This window comes from Cnephaeus nilssonii (assembly GCF_951640355.1).
Source record: "Cnephaeus nilssonii genome assembly, chromosome: 22".
NCBI lineage: Eukaryota > Metazoa > Chordata > Mammalia > Chiroptera > Vespertilionidae > Cnephaeus > Cnephaeus nilssonii.
The window spans coordinates 24,375,044-24,401,363 of record NC_137093.1 but is presented as its reverse complement, the minus strand read 5'-3'; the positions used below and the strand labels follow the sequence as shown (position 1 = coordinate 24,401,363).

At 41.0% G+C, this 26,320-nt stretch overlaps 1 protein-coding gene across 2 annotated transcripts in view; it reads left to right on the top strand.

Annotated features, from left to right (window-relative positions):
* The window catches only part of PITPNB (phosphatidylinositol transfer protein beta), a 60,032-nt gene that overhangs the window by 18,008 nt on the left and 15,704 nt on the right, over window positions 1-26,320 (top strand). For both annotated transcript variants that reach the window (XM_079762784.1, XM_079762785.1), the window contains exons 5-8: window positions 715-722; window positions 1,213-1,287; window positions 2,402-2,485; window positions 20,456-20,533. In XM_079762784.1, the coding sequence (XP_079618910.1) occupies window positions 715-722; window positions 1,213-1,287; window positions 2,402-2,485; window positions 20,456-20,533 (245 nt within the window). The remainder of the gene's footprint in view (window positions 1-714; window positions 723-1,212; window positions 1,288-2,401; window positions 2,486-20,455; window positions 20,534-26,320) is intronic.

Here is a 26,320-nt window from a genome sequence, read left to right as displayed (position 1 = left end):
AGGAGGACAGCTTTGGGGAGGGTGCCACCAAGTCAAGGCCTTTTGCGGGGTCTCGGGTAGTCACGGCCCTCACTGTGGCAGAGGAGAGGATGCATTGGGCTCCTCCCCCAGAGCTTTGGGAGGGGCCTGGGCTCATTCCTAGATGACAGCACCTTGAGGTCCTTGCTGACTGCACAGGCTCCAGGGGTGAGCGAGTGGAAGGAATAGAAGCATACTTTGTTTTATTGCGCTTCGCTGTATTCGGTGAAGGCAAGACCCTCCACCGGCTTTGTCGCGATGGTTTGGAACTGAACCCGCGGTATCTCTGAGGTATGCCTGTGCAGAAACTATAAAGAAATGCCCACACGCAGAAGTGTCTCCTGGTGTGGTTTTAACAGTATTTTACCTACATTGCCACGTGATAGGGGAGGGATATGGCAGCCTTCTGGAAAAGTTTTTTGTTGTTTGCTAAATTGGTATTATAAATGATGTTTTTGCTATTGTGCCATTATTCTTTTTACCATTGTTTTAAACTTGGATTGTTGACTCCATAATCTAAAGTATCCTACTCTGTGACTTGTATAGAAACTGTGCTTTGCAGATGTAAACTACTAAATGTCTTATTTTCAGGTAGTTTGATCTTGTAACATTAAATATTGTGACAGATTGTTTTGACTCTGATTAATATTCTGAAATTTTTCTCCTTTTATTGCCCACCTGTCCATTATGCCTCAGTTGTAACGGTGAGTACAACTGTTTTTTGTGTCACAAACCCTTCATCTTTCGACTTTGCTTTACATAGTCATTTATTTGCAACTGTTTTATTAAAACTGCCCATCACTGCATGGTTCCTCCTCTGTGCTTCTTCCAGCAACCTGCACTCCACCACATGCTCCCAGGTTTAATGGACTCTCTCCAGCCTTATCTCAAAGTCTCCCTGTTGACTTTATTTTGCTTCTGCTGCTTTCTGGGAATACCACATTTGCTCACCAAATCTCACAGCTTCTTTAATAGTAGCCCTGTATGCCGCATGACAAGTAGGGTTGTTTCAATTATTTAAAAGCATGTAGCATTTGGTTTGCCTGACAAGCCTATAAAAATAGATAGCTAATGATTCTTTATCACTTGAGGATCAGGCTTGTAGAGTCAAAGGCATGGGTGCTTATGCTGGGGAAGGCTCCACAAAGAACTGGTGAAAGATCACTGTCATTTGACTGTTTGTGTTTTCTGCAGAATGAATATATGAAAGATGATTTCTTCATTAAAATTGAAACATGGCACAAACCAGACTTGGGAACATTAGAAAATGTAAGTTTCACCTTTGGACTTTTCATTGAAATGTGAATACTATAGTCCATTTTGTCATCACCAAAGGGATGACACCTGCTTTATACTAGTACCTGGCCACCCCCGGGTGTGTCAGATTACAGGGAGGCAAGCAAACAACCGGAAACAAATGGGGTTTCCTGACCATTCTCCTTCCCTTGAGTGGACTTTAGTGAGGTTGCTGTTTTTATCAGCAACTCTTTTGCTGAGACAGGGAAAGCACAGTTAAAACAAAATTCACAGAGAATCCCCAAACCAATCTTAGCCATTAAATTTCAGATTTCTTTTACCTTTTCATCTCTGTATTTGCCAGAGCTGCTCTCCATTGCAAAAATAATGGCTTTAATTTTCATCTCCATTCCACTTTGCTGGGATATGGGTTGATGTCAGAGAAATGGCGTAGGAAGGAGAAGGTACTCTGGGTAATTTATAATAATGTTGACGAGTTCCGGATATTTACAAGTTGGTACACATTTATCTCTAAAATAAATGAGGTGATTTGATATTTTTAGTCTGTGTATGATTTAATCTGCTTTCAGCTTTCAGATGGCTATATCTTTGGCAGTTTTTAAACAATTCTTAATTGGTTCATAGATGGAGTTTCAGAAATAGATTGAACAACATGCAGTATAGAGGAGTTAACATCATACTGAAACTGAATAGCTTTAGGATAATCAAAGTCAGAGTTTCAGACCATACAATGCAGCTTTTTGAAATCTTAATTATAATGTCACTTTATGTTTATCTGGAATTTGGAGGTTAAAAGGACTTTGTCATGTATTGTTTGAGTTAAACATGGGTCAGGTACATTTTGTTAACTAAATAATCTCTAAGGACTACCAGAAAATAATTGTGACAGACTTTTGTTATTTTGGCAGCATCCTCACCCCCCCTTATTTTTGGGGTTTCAAGGGATAATAAAAGATTTCTAGATCCCTCAAGACTAATTTAATTATATAGCAATTTGGATTTTCCCCCCTTATAATTAATGTACTCTGAGAGACTCAAGATAAAGATTATATATATAAGTATAATAGTTTTGCCTAGCAAGAATAGTCTATAATTTGTTTTGTTTAATTTCTCTTTGTAATTTTAGGTACACGGTTTAGATCCAAACACATGGAAAACTGTTGAAATTGTCCACATAGATATTGCAGATCGAAGTCAAGTTGAACCAGCAGTAAGTACTATGTACTACTCAGTGACATTTTAACCTGTTGCCTCTTACATCTAAGAATTATTTATTTCTTGGATGGCCTACATTTTTACACTGAAATGAGCCTGGAGCTTGTGTCTGGACTGGACATCAGAAAGATCAGAGTAGGAGAGAAGGTGATTGGATATTTGTTCGGATTTCACCTTTGCACAAGTGATCCCTTTAAGAAATCTCAGTATACCTGAGATATACAGGGATTTGTTTTCATGGGGGTTGGGGGTAAGTGACAGTATTTTACAAAAAATTAAGAAAGCAAAAATTCCATTTACATTCAAATTTTCAGTAATTTGGGTTACCCTAACATTGTCATTTGTGAGAAATGGTTGATGGTAGAACATCTCAGTTTAACAGTTGTGTAGCTTTTTATTTTGATTCTTACTAGATGTAAATATTTGCACTGTAAGCTTTTGACTTAATAAGAAAACTTGTTCTCAAGAGTATTAAAACCTTTATTTCACAACCACCCCCTGTACAACTCTCCCCTCCAAATTAAGGCCCTTGTATTATTTTGCCACATTTGCAATATCAGCTAACTACTTATACTATACTGCGTGCTGCTTTGGTGTTGCAGTGAACAGCTGTGGATTTTTTACATGTTAAGACAACCTTCTTGCTAGTCGAGAGAGAGCCAAAGCTTTGAAATGAGAGTGACACCTCGTTTTGTCATGAAACGCAGCGTTTCAGTTAGCATTTCATTTCATTTTCCGTGCTCTTCCCTGAACTTGAGCATTGTCATAAGCTGAACAGAAATAACTCAACAACTAACTGTCTCACATTGCTGGTGCAATGTAAATGTAAACCTTCTAAAACAAGACCCCTGCCCTTTGCTCAGAAATCACTGGGGCTCGGAATGCCAGCAGTGACCTTCTGCTAGGCTGGGTCCTGTTCAGCTAGGGCCCCCTCCCTGATTGGGATAGGAATCTTTGTCGTGGGAGATTTTATATTTTTGTTGTACTATGATTTGAGGTTATTTCAATTTCAGGGCTATTTCTGCCTTTGAAATGATGTAAGGCTTTTTTTATCCTCAGAAGTAAAATGTATGCTCTGTTGAAAACAGTGTCTATTTTGCCCTTTTATTTCTCTTTGTATGGTTTCCAGCCATGATTTCCTGGTGATAGGAAGAGCAATCATTGGGAGTGCGTAATGAGTGAGTCAGTTAATGGCGAGGTCAGGACAGCTCACATGCCTGGAGCAGCAGGTCACTAGATAATACGGAGCAGCAGTATGACCCTGGGATTGGGTGGCCTGGGGAAGTCATTCAGGTTATACTGTCAGTTTGAGAAAGTTGTGCTGGCCAAACCAAATGGTCTGATATTGTGGCTCACAGGTTTGCATTCCATGTTGTTCTTCCGCAGAGCACAAGGCAACTCTGGTTTTGCTGAGTTCTTTGTCCTTGTTCTCAGGCTAAAATGCGCTCTCAGTCAGTGTTTACAGGCACCAGTGGGACTTGTAAGAACAGTGAAGGCGGATGATGAAGAGCCTTAGAGCCCTTAGTCCCATTCCTTCTACCCAGCTTAACCTTCAGAGAGAAAAGAAGGCAGCGCTGGCCTCAGATGCATGACAACAGCACTTGAGAGGTGCTTCAGGTGGGGGGCACTGCACATGCAAAGGCTGAGCAGGTGGCTCTGTGGGTGAATAGTGAAAGAGAGGATGGATGGGGCCAAATGAGGAGGCTCTGCATTGTGAGTCCATGGAGCTGTGACTAAGAATATACATTCTGAAACTAGATTGGCTTCAGATTCAAATTCTGAGGTTGTGCTACCTGCTGGCTCTTCCATCTTGGGTGCCTGTTTTAGCTGTGTAAAATGGGGCTAATTACCTCGCAGGACTAAATGTGAGTACTTAGAGCAGTGTCCAGTTTAATAACTGCTGGCCATTATTGTCATTATTATTAGCTGTCGGTGCACAGAAGTTCTGAGAATCTATGTTCACACCAAGCATTGTCTGGGGAGAATCAGTGTTCATTTATGTATGTGTGATTGTGTTTTTCAGTGTCCATACTTCCTATTTTCCAAGTTACATTTTAGAAATTAGTAAGATATACTCTTTTAAAAGTTTATTGGATCCACAGTACCTTTTTTATTATAAAATACACATAACACAAAATTTACCATCTTAACCATTTTAAAATGTCGTTCTGTGGCATTTAGTACATTCACAGTATTGTACAACCATCACCACCATCCAGTTCTGGAACATTTTCATCATCCCAAATGGACACCCTGGACCCATAAACAGTCACTCTCTCCTTCTCTCTCCCCGCAAGTTTTGGCTGCCACTCATCTCTTTTCTGGATTTACCTGTTCTGGATATTTCATATAAATGTGTGGTGAGGGGAGAGTTGTAGGGCCTGGCACCCATTCCAGCAAGGAAGTGAGCAAGAGCCTTCGTGGGCCGGGGAAGCAGGGTCTGCCCTTTTCTTCCGCACATTCTCATTTGTTCACCCTGCTGGCACAGACGGTTGCCCCGACACTCCCTTCCCCTTCCACCCCATCTGCTTGGCCTTGTCTAGTTAATGTTTGTCTTAGGATTGGCTTCTATGGCAAATACCTGGGTCACCTGGGCGTCCTTTCGTTTTACCTGATCTGGTTCGGTTTTCTGTTGAGTTAATGTGTTCATTTGAGTCTGCCTTTTTTATGTTCCTTGTAAATTCTAGTCCAAGCTGTTGGGAAAAAGGAAGCTTCCAGATCATATTTGCAAATTCTAAAGTGGTATTTAGTGGATGCGCAGTCTGTGCTGCCTGAATAGTCCTGCTGTAGCTGTCCGCGCGACACAAGTCCAGTGCAGTGACATAGTTCACAGATGGCACAGGCTTATGCTTGGCCCAAAGTTCCGCAGGATTTCAGAGAAAAGAACAAGTGATCTGTGGGTGTGGAAACATATTAAGGTATGTCTACCATACCAACAGTGATTATTTAGTGCCGAAAAGTTGCTCTTCAAGAATTTAAGTGACACTAGAATTGGGAGCTTTGTAATTATGAATAGGCCAACACGGTAGAATTTCAATAGGAAGGTCTTCTGAAGGTGTGGTGATCTCTCATAGTTCAGACGATGACACCTTAACTCCTGCAGATTTTAGTCTCAGAATGACTTAGTTCATTGATTTTCATTTTGTTTACAATGAACTCTTAATTTGTCTTGAATGATCTAATTTTTCTAAAAACTTCTTAACCTATTTTTTCCCCTCTTATTACTTGCTTTAAAAGAAATAAAAACAGGTAATTAGTCATTTTGAAAAGATAAGTAATCAAGTCTCCTTCGAAATCAGGACAAAGGTGAAATAGTTGGGACGTCAAGAAACCAAGAAGTTGGAAGTAAAGCTTGGATCTTTTACCTCCACCTGGTGGGGATTTTCTGTCACTGCAAATGAATTTAATACAAACAGCCCTAAATATTTTAATTCAGAGTGACTGTTGATTACTTTTAGGGTTTAACTCTCTGCTGGGTTGCTGGTGTCAGACAGCTTGTATACCACTCTGTCATAGACTTGCTGGTTTGGGGGTGTTTTTGTTGTGCTTATGAACTGTACTTCACCATGCATAGAAGGGATGTGACTAGACCTGCAGTGTAACTGAATACTTGGGAAGATGCTTTGACATGTTTACATAATTGAATGGGAAACATGGTCACAATAACTCTAGGAATAGGATTTGTTGTAAAAATCTGTCAGTGTGACCCAGTGTTACAGAGGAATATGCTAGAGAAATCATATGTATTTAAATATATGATTTATTTAGGATCTTTTGTTGATGACTTACAGAAAGTGTGGTATATTAGTATAGCCATTATTCTCTGGAATTTTCTAGAAGATACATCATTGCCTAATGAAACAAGCTAAGCAGTCTGGGATTTCTGCATAAATGTTCCTACCCAATTTCTTTTGGCCACCAACCAAAACAGATTCCCTGTTTCAGGGGAAAGACGCATTGTAGTGAAGTGGTAAGATGTTAATTCCTTTAAGAAGGAAGGCTCCTTCTGCTTGACATTGAAGCAGCCACAGAGCACATGGTTCCAGCAGGACACACCCCCTTACTGCCACCCTCTCCCCATTTCAAATCTAACCCGGGTATCACTCCTGCAAAGACTTTTGAGTACCCTTTGGGGGCCTGGCCTATACTGTTCTCATCCTCTCTGTGTTGCCAGGACCTAGCAAGATGCTCAGTATTGAGCCTGATGGGGAGTGACTTCTCAATAAAGGCTTGGTGGATGGATCAAAGGGAATGTGCACATTTCCCCCATCTGTGGTGTTAAAGGGGGGGGGGGGGCGGTTTGAAGGAATTGAAGTTTTTTTTTGTTGTTCAAATATTAAATGAACAAAATGCTACTTTAGGTCCTCTTTTTACTAATCTTAGATGGTGAAGGATGTAATGATGTACTTCAATTCTAAAAATTCTGTCCTTTCTAAATGAGCATATATCTTTCTTTCAGATTAAAAAGTTGTTTGAGATCAAATTGTAATAGAAGTCAAGGTATCCAGCACAGAACACCAGAATATAGTTAAAGTTTTTTTTTTTAAATTTCTAAAGTTGCCGTAAATACATGACCACAACAAAAAGTCGCGAATTCTTTAAATGTCCTGATGAAATGCACATGCATATCTTCAACTCATTTCCAAAATGTACACAAATGAGTCAGTTGACATCTGCTTCTGCTCTTTTCTAAGGTATAAATGTGAATCTGGCCCCTTTTAATCATCTCCAGCACTTTGTCTAAGTAGCTTTCCATGATTTGTATACAAAAGTCACTTCCCAGGAGAGGAAGACTCTTTAAAGTATAAGCCGAAGTGTACACACGATTAACATCAGAGAGACCTTCGTTTTTGGAAGTAATTTGAAAGAAAATGAGCAGGGGTTTTTTCTTTTTCTAAAGAAAGAAATTGGAACCATATTTTTAGGTATTTCTGTGTAACCAGAAAGGATTGTATCAGCCTCTCTCTATCGTATATGTTTCCTCTAGTACATCCTCTGTGACCTTGTCATTTCCAAGGTTATTTTTGGCAGAAATGTTTAATTCAAATTTGTAAGGCCCACAGGATAAAGATTGATCTAGCTTGATGTCTATTTTTTAAATGTCATTAATAAGCAAATATTAATGACATGAAAGTATTAAATTGTTTGGGAGACTTAGTTTAAAAATACAGACCTATTTAATATTAAAAGCAGCAAGTTTAAAGAGGGAATGAATTTTTTCCCTTCATGTTTCAGCATGTTGGAGTGTACTAATTTACGATGAAAGGTTTTTCCCAAGTGGGGCATTTCAAAACCAAGAGTAGCCCAGTTTTGTAACTGTAGTGTTGTTTCACTGAAGATGGTATTCCTAAAAGAAGAGACAAAAGCTAGAAACTCGTGTGCCATGTTGTTTCTGGAAGGATGTGCTGTGATTGATCGGGTCCTTCATGGGGACTTCCCTGCAGAGTTTGAGAGGCCCTGTTAATGACTCAGCAAGCTTGTGCTCTTAATTTGATCAAGTTCAGATATTAATTAAACCTATTCCTTCTTTTGTGTGTTTTTTTAACCCCCTCCGCCCCAATTGTTACTCCCACATCCTTCTTCCTACCTGCTCATGAGTATAATAGCCATATCGTATTTACCTTAAGTCTCCATCCTTGTTTCCGCTCCCTCTCTCCATTTGCCAATGCCCCCCTGGGCAGGGGTAGTGCTGAGGGAGTGGGGTGTCTCACACTGTGGGCTCCCAGCACAAAAGCCACCCTGATGCCTGCTCTACGTAGCCAGCCTTCCCTCCCTGGCCCATGGTCCTTGGGTTGTCACTGCTGCTGGACTCTTCGTGCCACCGCTTTCCAGCAAAACACTTCCTGAGCAGCTTTTTTATTTAGCAAGAGCTCCTGGAGCAACGTGTGGCTCCACCAACTGGTCACAATTCTTTTCTGGGGGACACAGGCACTCCCGAGTGAGAGAATGGGCTTCTGGTAAACCTCCTCCTCCCTGCCAGGACCTGGGACCACCTCCATTCAGCACTGCTCGCTCAGCCTCTGCCCCCACCATAGCCACGAGGCAGGGTCTGTACAAGTGCCAATCCCTTTGGGACTGGATCTGCCAGTTGGTCCTGGGAAGTTAAAAGGTTCTTTTCAGGGCCTTGAGGCCCTGGGGGGCGGGGAGGGGGAGGAGGCGGAGAGCATCGGGGCTAGGGGTTCAGACCTAAAGGCTAGAGCCCCTTTCCATTTAAGCAAGGTCAGCCGACAGGCAGCTTGTTAGAAATGCAAATTCTCACCACCGCCGCCTCTCCTCCCCAGCTCTCCGGGTGGTTCTTGTGCATGCTCTGGCCTGGGATGTGGTCTACTACACTGTTCAGGCTGAAGACTGTAGAGGGGACATCCTTCTAGGATTCTGGAAACAGAAGGAATCTCAGCTGGAGGCCATGGTCCCAAACATTCACCCCAACCTTTACTTTTAAGGCTGAGCCACGTAACCAATGGAAGGGGAGTCAGGACTCAAAAGCAGGGCTGCTGGCTTCTTTTTGTTTTTGTCTTTCTGTATGATGCGCCTTCTTTTGCAATATGTTAAGAGCGTTTTTCATTCAATTAAAACAAGCCTGCTCTTCCATGTATCTTCCCGAGTCCCCCAAATAGCAGTTTTCACCAGTGGCCTTGCTCACCTTTTCCCATTTACTGCTACACTGTGGCACATATTGGAATTTGCATGTGTGCAGTTATAGTAGAAGGAGTGGAGGCCCTAAGGTGTTTTTTTTTTTTTTTTTTCATGTGGGTACTTACAGGGAACACCACTCCTGCATCCTCTCATGTTCATTCAGCAAACATTTATTGGAACTTGCTATTTGCTCTTTGGCGGTTTGGTAACTATTTTTCCAGATAAAGGAATAATTGTATCAGTCTGAAGAGAGTGCAAGATTCTTAATCAGTGAACAGTTAAAGTGTTTCTAAGTGACTTGGGAGTTGGTTTGTTCCACATGTTGCTTATGTAGTACAGCAGTGCTGAGTGCCTCTCCTCCAAAGGGTTTTTCCCCCTCACGACTGGTAACTGCCAGTCAGTGTTGGGCTCCTGGCTGCGGCTAAAGTCTGTGTTCAAAGGCTAACTAGAGCTGGGGGGTTGGAATCTTGTACTTTATTAGGTATAGTAATTATATATCAAAAGACAATAATAGGATTGGTGGGTTCATCTCAGGTGCACATATATCTGTTATCAGCGGAAGTGGGGTTCTTGGGATACTGCTGGAATAAGTAAGCATTTCCGGAAGCCCCCACGGGAGGATGAGAGCCAGTGTCTAGTTTCCATTCCATATTGCAGCCGGGTCCAATTCATCACCAGGTGAGTTGCAGTCCATTAGTCCATTGCGTGGGATGCAGGTTAACGCAAGGGAGCCCTACAAGCCCAGAGTCACGCAAGTCCCAAGTGCAGTAAGAGCACAAGAAAGGGAACTCTTGTTTAGGGGATTAAATATCTCTAATTACGCGCCCTTTCAGTGGCCATGTCCATTCTAGCCAATGACCTTTGTTCTCAGGTGTGATTGACAGCAACTTTACTGGTCATGCCTCTATCTCCCTTTTGTTGGGAGTTGTAGCTTCCTGGCGAAGCTGCCCAAATGACATGCCTATAATATCTGGCCCTCCCTCTGCTCCTTTCCTATTATTAATAACTAGGTTAATCACAGCGGTATCATAGCCACTTGTAGAAGTGTCACACTCACCTTTTTAAGGGTTGCGATGTCAAAGGAAATGAACTGGCTTTTATAGTTTGTGCTTTTTATTTCTAGCCTTGACCATTTGTTCTTTGATTATGATCCATTTGTTTGGTGAGTATGTTTTGGTAGAGAGAACAAGGCCCCATTTTAGTTGAGAGCAGAAATAATAGGGTGTCCCCAAAAAATGTATAACACACACATTGAATCATTATAAAGGCAGTGTTTATTAAAATACATTTCATTTTCAAAATTGAGCTATCCGCTGTTGAAGTGTGTGCACATTTTTTGTATATTAGAAGCAGTAACTGATTTTCTGAAAGTGAACACATAAGATACCTATCCATTCATTTAGCGGTTTTCAGTATTTGAGAGCTGAAAAATCTGAGACTTTTTAATTGTTTTAAATCACGAGTGCGTATTATTTTAAAGTTATTGCTCATTTTAAAGATACTTTTCCCAAACGTCAGCCTCGGAAAGCTGATGAAACGGTTTAGTTTTTTAGGCATGAAGTTGTGGTCACACCTTACACAGAGCTGTTTTCTGTGCTCTAGGAAGGATTCGGGCATATCTTTTCTTTTGATCAGACATTCTGTGAGGCAGTGCCCAGATGTTCTACATCTGAGTAGATAGTCTTGACAACATATGCTTTACTGCACTGCCTTCAGAAATAACTTCATAATTTTAAAGAAATGTGCTTTCTAAATATGCTTTCTAAATCATCTTTATAAGATTAATTTTTTTTCTCTCTTTAAAATTAAAAGCATGATGAAATCAGGCTGGAAAAAGTTAAGTATTAGATCAGACTATGTGAAATTGTTAATATTTGTCAGCTTTTGAGCTATGAAAATGACCTTGTTTTAATGGGCGAACCTAATAGGTCTTTCGAATTAACCTTCGGTAGATGATAACCTTAAATGGTCTAGTTTGTTCTCTCACAGCTTTCAAAATGCTGCTGCATTTTAGATGTTACTTTTGTTCCAACTGCTGCCTTTTACTTCCTAAGAAGGGCTTTCTGCTTCTCGGAGCTGTGCAGTGGCAACCCAGGCTTCAGCCCTGAAAAGAGCTTTTGTTTATTAAGTCTGTGGCTGAGACCCAGCAAGCCCGAGGAGAGCCCGCGGTTGCCAAATGCTTCTTCGGTGCTCTTTGGCGTGAGCAGACACTCAGTCCAGTAGAGTGCCTCTTCCTTTTGCCATTAAGATGAACCTAGCCATTCATTTCTATCTTAAAAGTTTGTAACTTGTCTCTGGTGTATGTGTGAGAGCCCCCAAAGTTTTTTTTTCTTTTTTTAATTAAAGTGTATGTGTAACTTTATTAAAGTGTGAATTGTGAACCAGCTCCTAACTTGTAAATAGGAGCCTCCTTGAACTCAGGAACAAAACAAAACTCAAATATAAGTTTTGAGGTAGCAAAGATTTTGCTTTTGCTTAAGAAATTTTCACTCATCAAATGCTCTTCACATTTGCCTTTGCTATGCTGTGAAGCAAACCATTGTCAAGATTCTTTTTGTAGTAGTTATAGAGGTTTTTTCCCCCCCATCCTCAAAGAAGATATAAATAAATGTTAGCATCTTTAAAAAAAAAAAAAAGAAATGTAAAAATGTTTCCCATTTCTGCTGCCTTACATGGTCAAGTACTTTGAGATTACTTACAATATTTGCATCCAGTAGTGGAGTTAGAGACTCTCTCATATATTTGAAGACAGTTGGATAGCAGTGCCCTCTTGTGGGGTAATAACATATTGCTTATTTCATGCTTGCTTAAGTCTGAGCAAGGATTTATAAATGTCTCTTAAAAATCTGTATGTATGAGTATATTTTGCACAAAGTACCTTTTCACTAGGACCTTGAACCCATTATTAACTTAAGTAGAACAGTAGGGAGGGTGGTAGAAGTGGCTGGATGTTTGGTAGAATTGCTCCAGTTCCTGGCTGGGGGAGAAAACTTTCTGGTAAGAGTTAGAAAATGTTTTTTTGTGAGCAGCTAATGGCAAATATGTTTAAAGAAATTCATGAAAATGGCTCCTTAAAGTGAATTCCTTATAATTCGCTTTTGTAAAGAACTCACTTTTTCAACCATGTAAACTCTTTTCTAGGCAAGGCTCTCTGGGCTGAGATCACTTCAGGTACTTGAGTCTTATCAATGATGAACTGTAAATTGCATCACATTTTTGCAGTAAAGTATTGAGGTTAGCCTGCGGAGAGCTCTTCTGAAGTAAGTTCTCCAAAAATAGTAGCAAGAATGGTGCTTCTTATCAGATTTTGCTCTTGCTGGGGGAAAAAAAATGATGTTCAATCCCGCGGCCCCCCCCCCCCCCCCCGCCCCCGTAGTTATATCCTATTTGATGTTTGTTAAATGAGTGCTCTGGGTTACATGGGGTCCTGGAACTTGGGAGCATCTTTGTCTGAAGTCCAGATAATGAACCAACATGGACATTTTACTGGGGAGGGCTCACCCTGTGAATTTTAAATAGGACACCCCTTCCCCCCATTTTAGTGTAAGGAGTTTGTTGTAATATGTTCTACAGTCTACTTTCATTTAAGGAAATAAATGCATTTTGTGTCAAAACTTTCTTAAACATGTTACATTTTTCAGGCAATTGCGATTTAATTTTAAAATAATGTTTTGTTTTGTTTTTTTTTTTAATATATTTTTATTGATTTCGAGAGGGAGGGAGGGAGAGAGAGATAGAAACATCAATGATGAGAGGGAATCATTGATCGGCTGCCTCTGCATGCCCCCTACTGGGGATTGAGCCCGCAGCCTGGGCATGTGCCCTTGACCGAAATTGAACCCAGGACCCTTGAGTCCATAGGCCAACGCTCTATCCACTGAGCCAAACCAGCCAGGGCTAAAATAAATAATGTTTAATAAGCACCTTTAGCAAAATTGACTTGTTAATATGTTAAAATTTATTTCATTGGAGTTGATTGTTTACCTTCATTTTTAAGTGCTATAATAAATATATAAATATGTAGTAATAAGTATAGTGTTACAGTAATAAATATTGAATATATTTTCATCAAACACAGCCTTATCCAGACCAGTAGCCCCACCTTCCCTGAAGAGCAGCCCACCAGCCTTAGGCTTTCCAGGACCCCCTTTCCTATCCTTCAGGGACTTTCTCCCTTTTGCTTCATCTGCCCATCAACTATTTGGTTTTCCTCCTGGGTTGTGGAATATGACTTTTGGTTGCAACCTCTTTTCGTAGGTGAAATCCCGCTATCTTTCTCTCTCTATTAATTTGTAAACATCCAAAGGCTTTGGAGGTCTGCCTTGATAAACATGACAGTTGGTGGTCTCTGGCTGTGATATGGATAAAATGAGAAAGAATGGAAGAGGCAGGCGACTGGCCTGGCTGCGCTCTAGCCTAGCCGTGCTCTAGGCTGTGGCCACCTTTTACCATAGAGCTCTGTTGACAGCTTCTGCCCCCCTTCCCTGTCTACCATGCTAACCCCCCTCCCACTCCTCCCTACCCCAGGTCTCTATGCCGGGTCTCTGTGAGATTAGAAACATTATAAGAAAGTGTTCTGTTTGGGTGTGTAGGTCTGATTGTATTTCTCAGTTCTCAATGCAGTTTAAAATTCAGCTTTTAGGATTCATTGGTGGAAAGCCAGTAAGGATTAATGAGAGGGCTGAATTAGAGAATATTTTTTAATGCAGTTTTGTTCCTCTGAGGTACATTCAGTAACAGAAACTAGGCCAACAAGTTATTGACAATTAGTGGTCCTTTGGGAATCTGCTTTAATGAATAGATAAGAATGATTTGTAATTAGCATAATAATTATATGCAAATGAATGCTTCTGAATTGCTCTAAAACACTTCTGAACTGTTTAAACAGCCCTCCTGAGATCTTGTTACTCTATTAATTTGTGTAGCAAATCCTTTTTTCATAGATCATGCAAAGATAAACTTCAGTCCAGCCCCTGTCCAAATTATTATGTATTCCAAGGTGGTAGGACCTGAATTAATGAGATTTACTTATACTATATTAATGGCACTCTGTGGGAACCTGAATCGGTGAGGAGTCACTGGGGAGATGTAATTAAAAATAGAAAAGAAAGCTGCTTATTTGAAAATAACTGTTCAAATGGGTTTCTTAAACAAGTTAGTAAATGTTATTTCTCTTAACACCGCTGTTACTTGCTATTGCAAAATGTAATGCCAACATTTTTTTTATTAATAGGCTTCCCCTTTGGGGTCTGGCTTGCATTTTGTCAACTCCAGTTAGTTATGCACTAGGGTCAGTGGTGATAGGATCCAGGAATCCCTTGTTTTCTATGTGCCGCAATACTGAAAAATGCAGGGCAGTGCTGATAAATGATGTTTGCTATTTACCTTCGAATTTAATGCAGCCTTTCTCCCATCCTGGCCTTTACTTTGAGGATGTGCTGAGAGGAAATAAGCTTGGCTAAATTGAGCAGCAGTACCTGTGCATTTTAAACTTAGTGATTATCTTGGAGCTATTTGAATAGACACCTAATTAATCATGCTACGCTAAAGGGAAGCACTTTACGGCAGGCTGCAGAATCCTAATATCTCTCTCAAGTTTTGTGTTGACCCTGTAGAATTGTTCCTCTTTTTTTTTTTTTTTTTTTTTTTTGGGAGGGCGGGTGCTCTTTAATAAGCAGATGTCCAGGAGTTGGTAATGATGTGTTTGGGCACACTTTTCCTTATTTCCATTAAGCCTCACCGGTGGGAACCCATTCATGGTTCTTTAGGCAGTTTCTGGTGTCTGGAGTTTATTTTGATTTTTTTCCACAAGCTGTCAAGACAATCCTACCAGCCTACCCTTCCTTCACCTTCTACTCACTTCCCATTCATAGTCATGAGTTAAATCTGGACTCACGGATATTTAGGTTGGCTCAGCACAGATTTTGCACTTGTATTTTGGGGGATAGCCACTATGCTTAAAGATTCATAAAACTAATATTCTTTGTCTTCAAAATGAATCTGGTTTCTGTTGAGAGTTTCTATTGAGAACTGTAGTGAGTAACAGATGCATACCCAGGAGGCAGCACAACTTTTGTATTCCAGTGACAGAAAACAGGTATTTATAAGAATTGAATAAATGTATTCTGTGGCTCCAGCTTGGAGACTCAGTAATCCATTTATTTTCCATGTTTTATGTGTTCTCCAAAGGGTGTCTTGACTTTCTTGCCTCCTTTTTTACTTAAGAGTTTTCAATTAAATGGAGTTGTGTTAACACTAATCCAAATCCACGTAATGTTGATACCAGTGTGTTTTCGGTGGTTCAGGCACTGGTATTAGTGGAGCGAGCAGTGTCTAGGGACATCACACCTAACTTGATAATGATGGTTTTACTAAGCCCTTATCCTGGCCAGGCCTTTGGGCATTCTACAGATAATTAAAATTTGATCATAAAAAATTTTAAACACAATGCACCTTAGCAATAAGATTTTTCTACCTTTAAACATGATTTTAAAACTCATTTTACAAATACATTTCCTTGGCCTAGTGAATTTGCTTTCTTTTTTTCCCAAGGATTACAGAAAGTGCATAGCAAATTCAGCCTTCAGAATACCCAGGAGCTGAAGACTCAAGTAGGCTACAGCTGTCTTCACCCACTGTATTCTAAAAGAACTAATGAGATGAGAAGTCTGCAGCTGGTGGCAAGCACAATAAACCATGAGCCAAGGGCTTCTCTTCATCAGAGCCTCCCTTTCCCCATGGGACCCCAGAGGAGACAGAATACTAACAAAGCCAGCAGGCTGTCTCATTCCACACTATTGCTCATTTGCAGCTATAATTGGTAGCTGAGGTTGCATTCTCTATGCTGAAACTGTCATACATGAAAGAATATATTTGTTCGTTGTGATACGGATATAAATCGGCCAGTTTTCAAATACAGAAAGACCAAACTAGATACCCAAGAATAAAATGCAGCAAATAAGATACTCTTCAACAAATTAAATGTTTGTTACAGAAATACCAAACTGAGGTTGTTAAAACTACACCTGCTTCCTGCTTTTTAATATCTTGCTACTTAATTCAGCTGATTAAACATTTACGTGTTCAAACTAACAAAAAAGCACAAAAAAATTCCTAGGTTTTGACAAGATGCATTATTCTCATCTGTCAAGGTTAAGGTGCTATTGTTAATAATTGGGTTTTGTTACATTTCCAGTATATCTTTAATATCTGCTGCTTTATATTCCAGAGAAAAAAGCGGAGAGGGAAAAAGACAACGCTTTAGAGATATATGTGTATGTAGTATTTTATATGCATACACTCATTTCTTGTAGGGAAATTCACTTCGGTTTCTGATGCTGCTCCTTTTTTTGTGTTTTTGAAATGTGATTTTGCTTATCTGGTATTTGTGGACACTCTTTGCCCCTCTCCTGTGTAAGTGCCAGGATGAGCCCAGGACAGGCTAAGAAGCCTTGTGTTGAAGTCCTAGGTGAGCCATATCATCTCCTTGTTGGACTGTTGCATCCTCATCTGTAAAGTGAGATTTATCTTCCAGGTTTATTTCCCCTGTATAATTCTGTGAGTCCATATTGCAGAACAGCATCCAGTGAACAACCAGCACTAAAAGTGAAGGCTTAAAAATACACTTTGTGGAACAGTATATGCGTTAGGTCCAGAGTGAAGTTTTAAAGTGTTATTTCATGTTCTTCAGTTAATTAATCCATGTCAGACGGGTGTGGAAAACCTGACGTCATCACCCAGGTGTGGAGCTGGGTTTAGGAAGGAGAGGGGCATTGTCCAAGAAGTCCATGTAACCCATCCACTCACACTGTCACCTTCACTGGGGCCATAGTCATGCTTAGGGCCATCTCCTGGGCGAGGCACCTTCTCCGTTAATTGACCTCCCTCCACATGAAAATAATTTATGCTGGCCACAATTTAGACCAGTTTCACTTTTCTTAAATCGGTTGTTTCTTGGTTTATGTACTACCCTTAGTGGGGTTTTTTCCTTTCACCCTACTGACATTTGTGTACACTCTGTGCTGTGGATTTTGGGGTGCGTTTTTTTCTCTGTTGGAGTGGACAAGTGTAGAATCTGCAGAAGTAGTCCTGCAGTCTCCATTCACTTCATCAATTCTAAGATTCTGCCCCCTTGACCTCATATTTTATTATATTCAAAATCAGGATTTGTCTTCCAGTTATAGCATGTTTATTGGCTGAATGCTTTCCTTCTTTTTTTTTTTTTTAATATATTTTTTTTATTGATTTTTTTACAGAGAGGAAGGGAGAGGGAGAGTTAGAAACATGGATGAGAGAGAAACATCCACCAGCTGCCTCCTGCACGCCCCCCACTGGGGATGTGCCCGCAACCCAGGTACATGCCCTTGACCGGGAATCGAACCCGGGACCCTTCAGTCCGCAGGCCGACGCTCTATCCACTGAGCCACACCGGTCAGGGCTGAATGCTTTCATTCTTAATGGAGCACCTCTCTGAAGTTTAGGAAATGTGGTATTTGCTGTTCAACTCATAGTGGGCTCTATAACATTTTAGATTTTGAAAGAAAAACAAAATGTGAGCATTATGCCCACAGTGAGGTCACACTCAGTGAAAAAGAAAAAAGAAAGTATTTTCCTTCAAATGTAATGAAACACTAGCCAAGCCTCTGGCCATTGTACAGATAATTAAAATTTAAGCATAAATCATTTTAACACAATGCACCATAGCAATATGAGTTTTCTACTTTTAAACGTAATTTAAAAAATACATTTCCTTGGCTGGCGTCGGGTGGTTTCAGTTCTGACTAATTCTGCATTCTCGGTTGGCAGTTAGCGGGTCCTCCCTGGCTTTCAGGTGCCTTTTCTTTGTTTGCCTCTCTGTCTTCCTCCCAGCTAGACTGTGACTTGCTAGGAGCCAGAACCAGGTACTGGCTCTCCCTACCCCTTGCTCTGCTTCTTAGCATCCTGTGTACTACCTCCTCCTACGTGGTAGCTAATGAATAAATAGACCTTGATTGAGGGAGATGATGTTAAAAGTGATTATTTGATATGATGTTAAATGTGTTCAATTGTGGAGAAAAGGGAGCTTGTCTCTGGGTTTTAATTCTAAGCCTCTGACCTAGAGGAAAGTGCCCTGTGGAGTTCCATGATTATTTATGTTAGCACTATGGCCCGTTTCTCACTGTGAATCCAGGTCTTGGGAGACCAAGCCTGTGCCATTGATTCTTTCCTCAGTCAGCAGTGAAGTTGTTAATTTTCAGGGTGTGGTTCTAAATAGGAGTTTCAGAATTCATATTTGCCGACGGTAATTGAACTTCTGCTGATGTGCCCAGACACATGAAGTAACCCCAGTTGTCCGGCCCCTTGCAGTCGGCTCACCCCTGTTTGTCATTCCTAGGTAACACTGACTGACCTAATGCCTGTGGCTATACCACATTGCATATTTTAAGCAGTAAGACCCTGTGTGGCCTGCTCAGTTTGCTTGTGTAGTAATTTTAGCTGATTGTTGGGCCTTTTTATAGCTTCTTAGACAACCTTTAAACAGGCTTCGAGGTCAGGGTTGTACATTTACCCAGCTATCTTTAAAGTTTTGTTTTTTTACCTGAACCTCACATTTATAACTTTCTCTTTAGGAATTATTATGTCATAGGCACTTACTGAATAGCTGTTGAGTGTTGTTGTTAATCCTCACCCCCAAAATTTTTTTTTTCATTGATTTTTAGAAAGAATGGAAGAGAGGGAGGCAGGTAGAGAGAAAGATGGATGTGAGAGAAACTCATGGATTGGTTGCCCTGACCAGGAATCCACTGAGCTACACCGGCCAGGGCTAGCTTTTGAGTCTTGATTGGCTGCTTCTCAGCATGTTTTCATTGATTTGTGAAAGTTTGTGTTGTGCTTTGGAATATGTTCAGTGCTTATCTCTAGAACAACGATTTGTCATATTGACTTATCTGGGCACGTCCCCCAAAGTGTGTGGTCCCGCCACCAGTGCAGTGAAGGACTCCTGGTTCCAGAGTTCTGCTTGAGAGGGGAGGGCTCTTTCCTGGTAGTATTTTCAGTTGACCAACTGACCTGTTCACTGTCACTATTACAGCTCCTCTACACCTGAACTTTAGCTCTTCAAAGGTAGTTTTTATTTCTTCCTATAGATTGTGCGCATATATGTGTGTAATGACAACAGAACTTTTGTAAAGCAAACAGGTTTAAAAAGATTTACTTCGTTCGTTTTCCCTGTTCTATTGGGAAGAGTAAATTAAGGGCAATCGAATTTACACACACTAGAGCCTTGCATAAAACCTAAATGTTAGAGCGGTGCCCCTAAGGCAGTGGTTCTCAACCTTCCTAATGCCGCGGCCCTTTAATACAGCTCCTCATGTTGTGGTGACCCCCAACCATAAAATTATTTTCGTTGCTACTTCATAACTGTAATTTCGCTACTGTTATGAATCGTAATGTAAATATCTGTGTTTTCCGATGGTCTTAGGTGACCCTGCTAGCGGTTCTCAACATGTGGGTTGCGACTGTAGAGAACCGCTGCTGTAGAGCCTCAGACCATCGGAAAACACAGATATTTACATTACGATTCATTAACAGTAGCAAAATTACAGTTATGAAGTAGCACCGAAAATAATTTTATGGTTGGGGGTCACCACAACATGAGGAACTGGATTAAAGGGTCTCGGCATTAGAAAGGTTGAGAACCACTGCCCTAAGGAGTCATAGACCCCTCCCTTTTCTCCTATGGCTGTGAGAGGTACCTCTTCCATGAGGAAGGCACAGTATGTGTATCCCATGGCTCTCCGTGGACTAGGGTTCGGAGAGGATGATTCTGGTTGAGGCATCCACCACAGACCCAACCATGGAAGACATGGGAAATGCCACGGAATCAATACTTCTGATCTGTGTTTCCAGTTACAGCAGTTGCTCTCTAGGAGGGGGGTTAGTTCTGTGTCATCATCTATGGGTATTGATAAAACTGGATGTTTAAAACTGGGCATGTTTTATTTCTTGAATGTGATTATATATATATCAAAATGCTGGAACTATGGGAAAATGTTGGAAGATTTGTTCTTGGAGATAGCTCTCCGATAAACCAGTAGACAGCTAGTCAAGACTTCTGTTACCTTTTATTATGTAGTCATTTTGCCTTAAGGCAAACGTTTAAAACAGAGAGAACCAAAATGAAAACTTAATGTCATATAGAAGTGTTTTTCTACTTCTATTTTATACAGAAGCACAATAAGCCTAATGAGTTGCTGTCGGGTGTACTAGTAGCTGCAAAGCGCTGTTCTGACAAAGTTAAAGAATTTTCTCGGGTTTTCTTCTCCGCTTCTGACTTTGTTTTGCTTTGCAGGACTACAAAGCTGATGAAGACCCAGCATTGTTCCAGTCAGCCAAGACCAAGAGAGGCCCTCTGGGACCCAACTGGAAGGTACTGGGTGCTGACCTTTCTGACAGGCAGAGTCTTGGCAACAGAACGCTTGACAGGGCTTGAGTCTGGAAGAGCTGATGACGTTTAAGTGAAAAATAGAAATGGCACAAAAATAGTTTTATTTGCGATAAGGACTTACAGCCAGTTGCAGTTGGCCAGCAAGTCTGTGTTGCATTAGCAAACAGAACAGAGCCAGACTGTCACTTTCGGCATAATGCTATTCTGATAACTCTTAAAAGAGACAAGTGAGTGAGTCTTTGGGGATTGTATTGTTCTCTTTTGAGACTTGAAGCAGTACAAAAATTCATGTTAAGTGGGCGTTTCTAGTTTAAATTTAGTCTTAGTAAAAACGGAACATGCTCCCTTCACCCAAGCTTATGCTCCTGGCCTTTTAATAGTTATATTTTGGAAAGCAGGACACCAGAGAACAATGGCGATGCCAAGTAGTTGCTTTCTAATAAAGAGCATATCCTAATTTTATTCAGGGAAGTAAGAAAAGCAATGTCCAGGTAATCATTTAAATTGCTGTAGAAATATAATGCATTTTAAAGGCATTTGTTAAACTAAATGACAAACCTTTACAGAAGGATTAATGTGTCGATGGCAGGTTATTGTAGCTAATTTGACAGGAGAAGAGGAGCATAGAAACTTAAACCTGCCCCGAGCAGATTTCCCACCAACAGGATTTTACTTAGGAACGAATCTGTCTAGGTGCTAGTTGTTGCTTGCAGGTAGAGGATTAGTGTAACAGCCCCACAAGTAACCCATTGCATGGTTCTGCATGGGCGTCAGACTGTTTTGTAGATTGTCTTGCATGTCAATTAAAATGAAGAATGAGTCTGACTTTCTTCTATAAGAAAATGATTCATAATTATCTTATTTTCACATTTGTTCTCTGGGTAGAGTTCCATTCCAGATTCTCCCAGTTTAATGGCCATGACTAGAGACGTTTAACTTAATATCCAGGAAGTGATATATGCCATTTCCAAATCAAGAGACAAATTCAGTATGCATGATCTAAATTTACTCGAATGGGTTTTTAAAAAATCCCTACCCTTACCCAGATTTCTAGCTGTGGGCTTCAGAGGAATCTTAAGCGATTTAACGTTGGCCTTCTAAGAGTGCTGGGCTAGGCAGCAGGCAGTGGATAGCTTCTCAGGTTGCCGTGTCTTCTAAAAGGCCATCTTGCTCCAAGAAGTAATAACTCTCTAGTTGACAGGACTTTTACAGGGAATGAAGGGCATCAGTTGAGACTTAGAGGTGAGTTAAATACTGAATTTTCTTCCAATTATCCATTTTTCCAAGTGTAAACTTGAAAAGCATTGCTACATTACATGATCGGCTATTATGTTTAGGCTCAAGTGTTGGCTGTAGGAACGCCTAACCAATTTTATATCAGGCACAACGGTAGTTTGACACTATGACTTTACCTAATTTCCAAACTTTTAGGAACTTGGAGTACAATTTTTACTCCCTCTTTATTTGCAATTTTTACCTTTGTAACTAGCACTGATTTTTCTTTATCAATTATGATTATTTAAAATTGTAGGATAGCTTTAGTTTTTAGAAATAACGTGAATTTTACATTGTTTCAGGTTGTAATATTGCAGTCTTTTTCCCCATTGTGTGTGCGTATTTATTAAACAATAGCTTATTATTTCTCTGGGAGAGTGCTGGCTGATAGTCATACCTTTCTACCCATTTGCCTGTTGGTTGTTAACTTTTGCCAAATGATGGTGGATGTAGCTACTCTTATAAATTGAGTTACTACTTAACTGAATTTCAGTGAATTACCATGATTAGAAATAACTAGGGTAATCAAGATTAACTAATTAAACCATCTGTTTACTGCTGTGAAGGAAAAATAGAGCAAGAAGGATGACTAGCTGATAGTACAGCATAGACAAATAGAAACCCGTGGACTGGCTTGATCTTATTCGTGCTCAGGGGCCCCTACTTGTCAATAAAAGTACTCATCTTGGCGCTGAGGTAGCACTGGGGAAGGGTGGCAGGTGGAGATTTCTGTACTTCTGCAATATGAGAGGAGGGAAGGAATGCATGGTAGTTAAAGCAAAAAGGAAGAAGAAATCCCATCTGGACCCACTGCCCCAGGACTGTGTGTGAGAGTGCTTCTGGGTAAGTGCTGCCTGGTTGTTCACAGCTTTGAAGGCCTTCGATGCCACCTAAGCAGAGCCCCACCTTAACAGCACAAATTCCAGAGTGTATTCACCGCTAGTTAAACCTCAGGATCTCTGGGAAACTTTCTCTTACTTATCCCACAGTGGCGTTTTCCTTCTGAATTATTGCAGTATTTACCGCTTGTCTGCACCAGACTGGAAAGGGGAAAAGAAACTTTTCCCTGGTGCCAGGCACTGTACAAGGTCGTATTTAATCTTCACAACCTTCCTGTGGGGTAAGTACAACTGCTTCATTTCATAGATCGGAAACTTGGCTAGGGAAACACCGGTAATAGTTGTAGAAGAAACTTGATTCTGTGCTATCCACAGAGATGGGTAAGGTGTGGATATGTAGCGAATTCTGACTCAATCCAGTGTTTCCAGAATACCAGTCTACACCTTTTATGCTCTGTCATATCATGGCCATTTTGTGCTTTTCTGTATTCGTGGTATTTGTCAGAATTTGGTAATTCCTGTTAATACCAATTATGTGTTTCCAGTGTTCAGGGGATTTGTAGGTGACAGTGGCGTTAGGGAGATCCATTAAAAACCCATTTAAGCTGTGACTTAAATAACTTAATCCTAACTCTGCCTTTGTTTTCCACATCTCTGAAATGGGAATGATACTAATAACTACCTCAGGGTTGTTGTGAGAACTAAATGAAGTAATGAATGAATGTTACATTCCTAGCAGAAAGGAACTACACAGTAAGTGGTAGCTCTTATTGTTGTCACCATGAAAAGCCCTCATCATCTCTTGGTGTTGATGAGATCAATGTCTGTGATATCCTATTTATGACAGTTACTCCTGTTCTCTGTCTAGTATTCAGGGGTTCCCTGGTTCTAGTATCTGGGGGTTGTCAAATACATCCTGGTTCACCTGTCCTTACCTCCCGTGGTTATGTGGTTAATGGTTGGCCCTAACGCAGAGGCAACACAGTTTAGAAAGCCTTCAGGGCATAATGGGGTTGCCAGGGAGATTTTAATATTTTCCATGTTGGTTAAGAATACAGGCCTTTTAATTTTAGCCTAAAGTATGATGCATCCTTTTAATTTTCAAAAACTAAAAACTCAGAGATGCAGGCTTTAGTTGTGTATTCATTTTCCCTCTGAAAATAAGAGTGCAAAAAATCTGAGCACACGAATTATATTTTGTTATTTAGGGTTTAACCCTTGATGAAGTGACTCTGTGCATAGTAAAAGGAGAGCAGTTTGTAACCTGATAGAGATTTTTGCTTCAGGCTGAATTGTGTGTTTCTGTGGATATAAATGTCTTGCTTCTCTGTAGCACTTCACATGCATGTGTGTGCGTGTTTTGGTTTGTTTATGTTTGGGGGGCTTTGTGTGTGTGGTGGCATTGGTATGACTACTTGTTCTGATGGTTTATGAAAAACAATTTACATGTGGGTTCCTTTAGCTTTCCAGTTTGCCTCCTGATCTGGTGAGGAGTTGTCATTTTAACAAATTGAAACACCACCTTTGAAGATTATGATGTCATTTTTATCCTATAGCAAGGACTCATTTCTTCCTTCATTTAATCCAGATGTCTCTGAAGACTTGAGCTTTTGTGTCTACATATATATGATAGCTAAAAGCTAGGCGTGTAAGGGTCTTTGCCCAAACACCTAGCCCTTACAGTACTTGACATTTCTCAGAAGACTCAGCCAGTATCTGAATGTTGGGATATAAGGGGATCAGGTCAAATAAAGAAGTTGCTCCAGAAATTGTGGTGACTTTTTAAAAAATATGTTTTTATTGATTTTTTTTCAAGAGAAAGAGGAAGGGAGAAGGATAGAGAAATAGAAACATTGATGAGAGAGGAACATCATCATTCAGCTGCCTCCTGCACAGTCCCTATTAGGGATCGAGCTCGCAACCTGAGCATGTGCCCAGATTGGGAATCAAACTGGCCACCTCTTGGTTCCTGGGTCAGCGCTTAACCATTGAACCACACTGGCCTGGCGTGACTTTTATCTTTATATAGGGTGGGCAGACGTAGGTTTACAGCTGTGAGTATGTGAAAACAGAGTTTATTGCATTATTTTTTATTGATTATTGCAATCATAAAGGCACGTCCCATTTCTCTTCTGCATTAGTTAACTCCAGTCAGCAGCAGTTCTGGCAGTTGGAGCTTAGCCTTTCAAAAACAGTTTGTCATGCTGTTTACCTGCTCAGTCACGCTTTAGACTCATAATTGCTGGAAAAGCCATTCTGGATCCTCCAAGCCAGTGGAGGGCAGCCGTGTGTGTGGATTTTAGGAATGCTAATGTATTTCCTGCCGTACTATCAGGACTACTTTCTCTTCCTACCTCCTCTCTGTATAAAGAAGGCGATAGCCTTGGTTGTCAGTGACCCACAAGGTTCTGTTGGCTGGTGATTGGTAGAATAAAATGGGGGGGAGGGTGTGGGAGAAGGTGAAACTTAGCTGTGGCGATCTGTTTGAGAATTAGACTAGCAGGAAAGGAGCTCAGAGAGTCCTCAAGAGGCTAATGAGCACTGCCCTTTACTGACAGCCTCCCAAGGAGAAAGACTGAGGGTGTTCTCCTGTGTTCATCTAGACATGGCTGTGACTCCTAGGAAGGATGTGAAAGCATTTTAAAAGCTGTTCCCTCTCTGTAATCTACATTTGCAATCCCATAGTGGGTGGTATAATGAAGCTTAATAATTAGTTTCTGATTAGACCACATCATAGATTATATATAACTAGAGGCCCGGTGCACGAATTCACACACGGATGGGGTCCCTCGGCCAATCAGGGCCACAGGAGGTTGGCTGGTTGGGGGGAGGAGCTGCGGGAAGTTGGCCGGCCATCCCCTATCGGGGCCACGGGGACAGCTGGCCGGGGAGAGGGACCGCGGGAGGTTGGCCAGCTGTGGGAGGTTGGCTGTGGGAGCGCACTGACCACCAGGAGGCAGCCCCTGCATTGAACATCTGCCCCCTGGTGGTCAGTGCATGTCATAGCAACCAGTCGACCAGTCATTGGGTCGCTTAGGTTTTTATATATAGACTAGTAGCCCATTTGCAGGAAGAATCCTGCAAGCGGCCGCTGCGCCTGCACCCGCTCTGCCCCGCTCCACCTTGCCCGGGCTTTCCCTCTGGCAGCCACCTTGCTTTCCGCTTTTCCTCCCTCTTCCTTCTAAGTTGTCTTCAGTCCCGCCATCTTTGTTGGGTAATTTGCATACTCACCCTGATTGGCTGGTGGGCGTAGCGAAGGTGCGGTCAATTTGCATGTTACTATTTTATTAGGTAGGATGAAGCAGACCTTAAAACATGGCTGATTATTTTGAGTGCCTGGTTTGACAACTAGTTTTTTAATTAGATTTTTTTAAATGTGCATTTAATGTAGCATAAATTATGCAACTCCTATGGAGGATACCAAAAACACTGTTGCATGTCTTCAAGAAGCTAAGTGCCCAGGAGCAGTACATGATGAGTTCTGGATTTACCTTGAATACAAATGCGTCTGTTCTCAGGCAGAACCGAAGGGCTGGGGCCTGAAGGAATGAAGGGATCTGGCAGGCTGGGCTTCTTGCAGTGTCTTACTGACCCGTCAGGGACATCAGGTTTTCTTCATGAGTTTTATTTGAAGAGTGAACTTGTGTTTTCACTT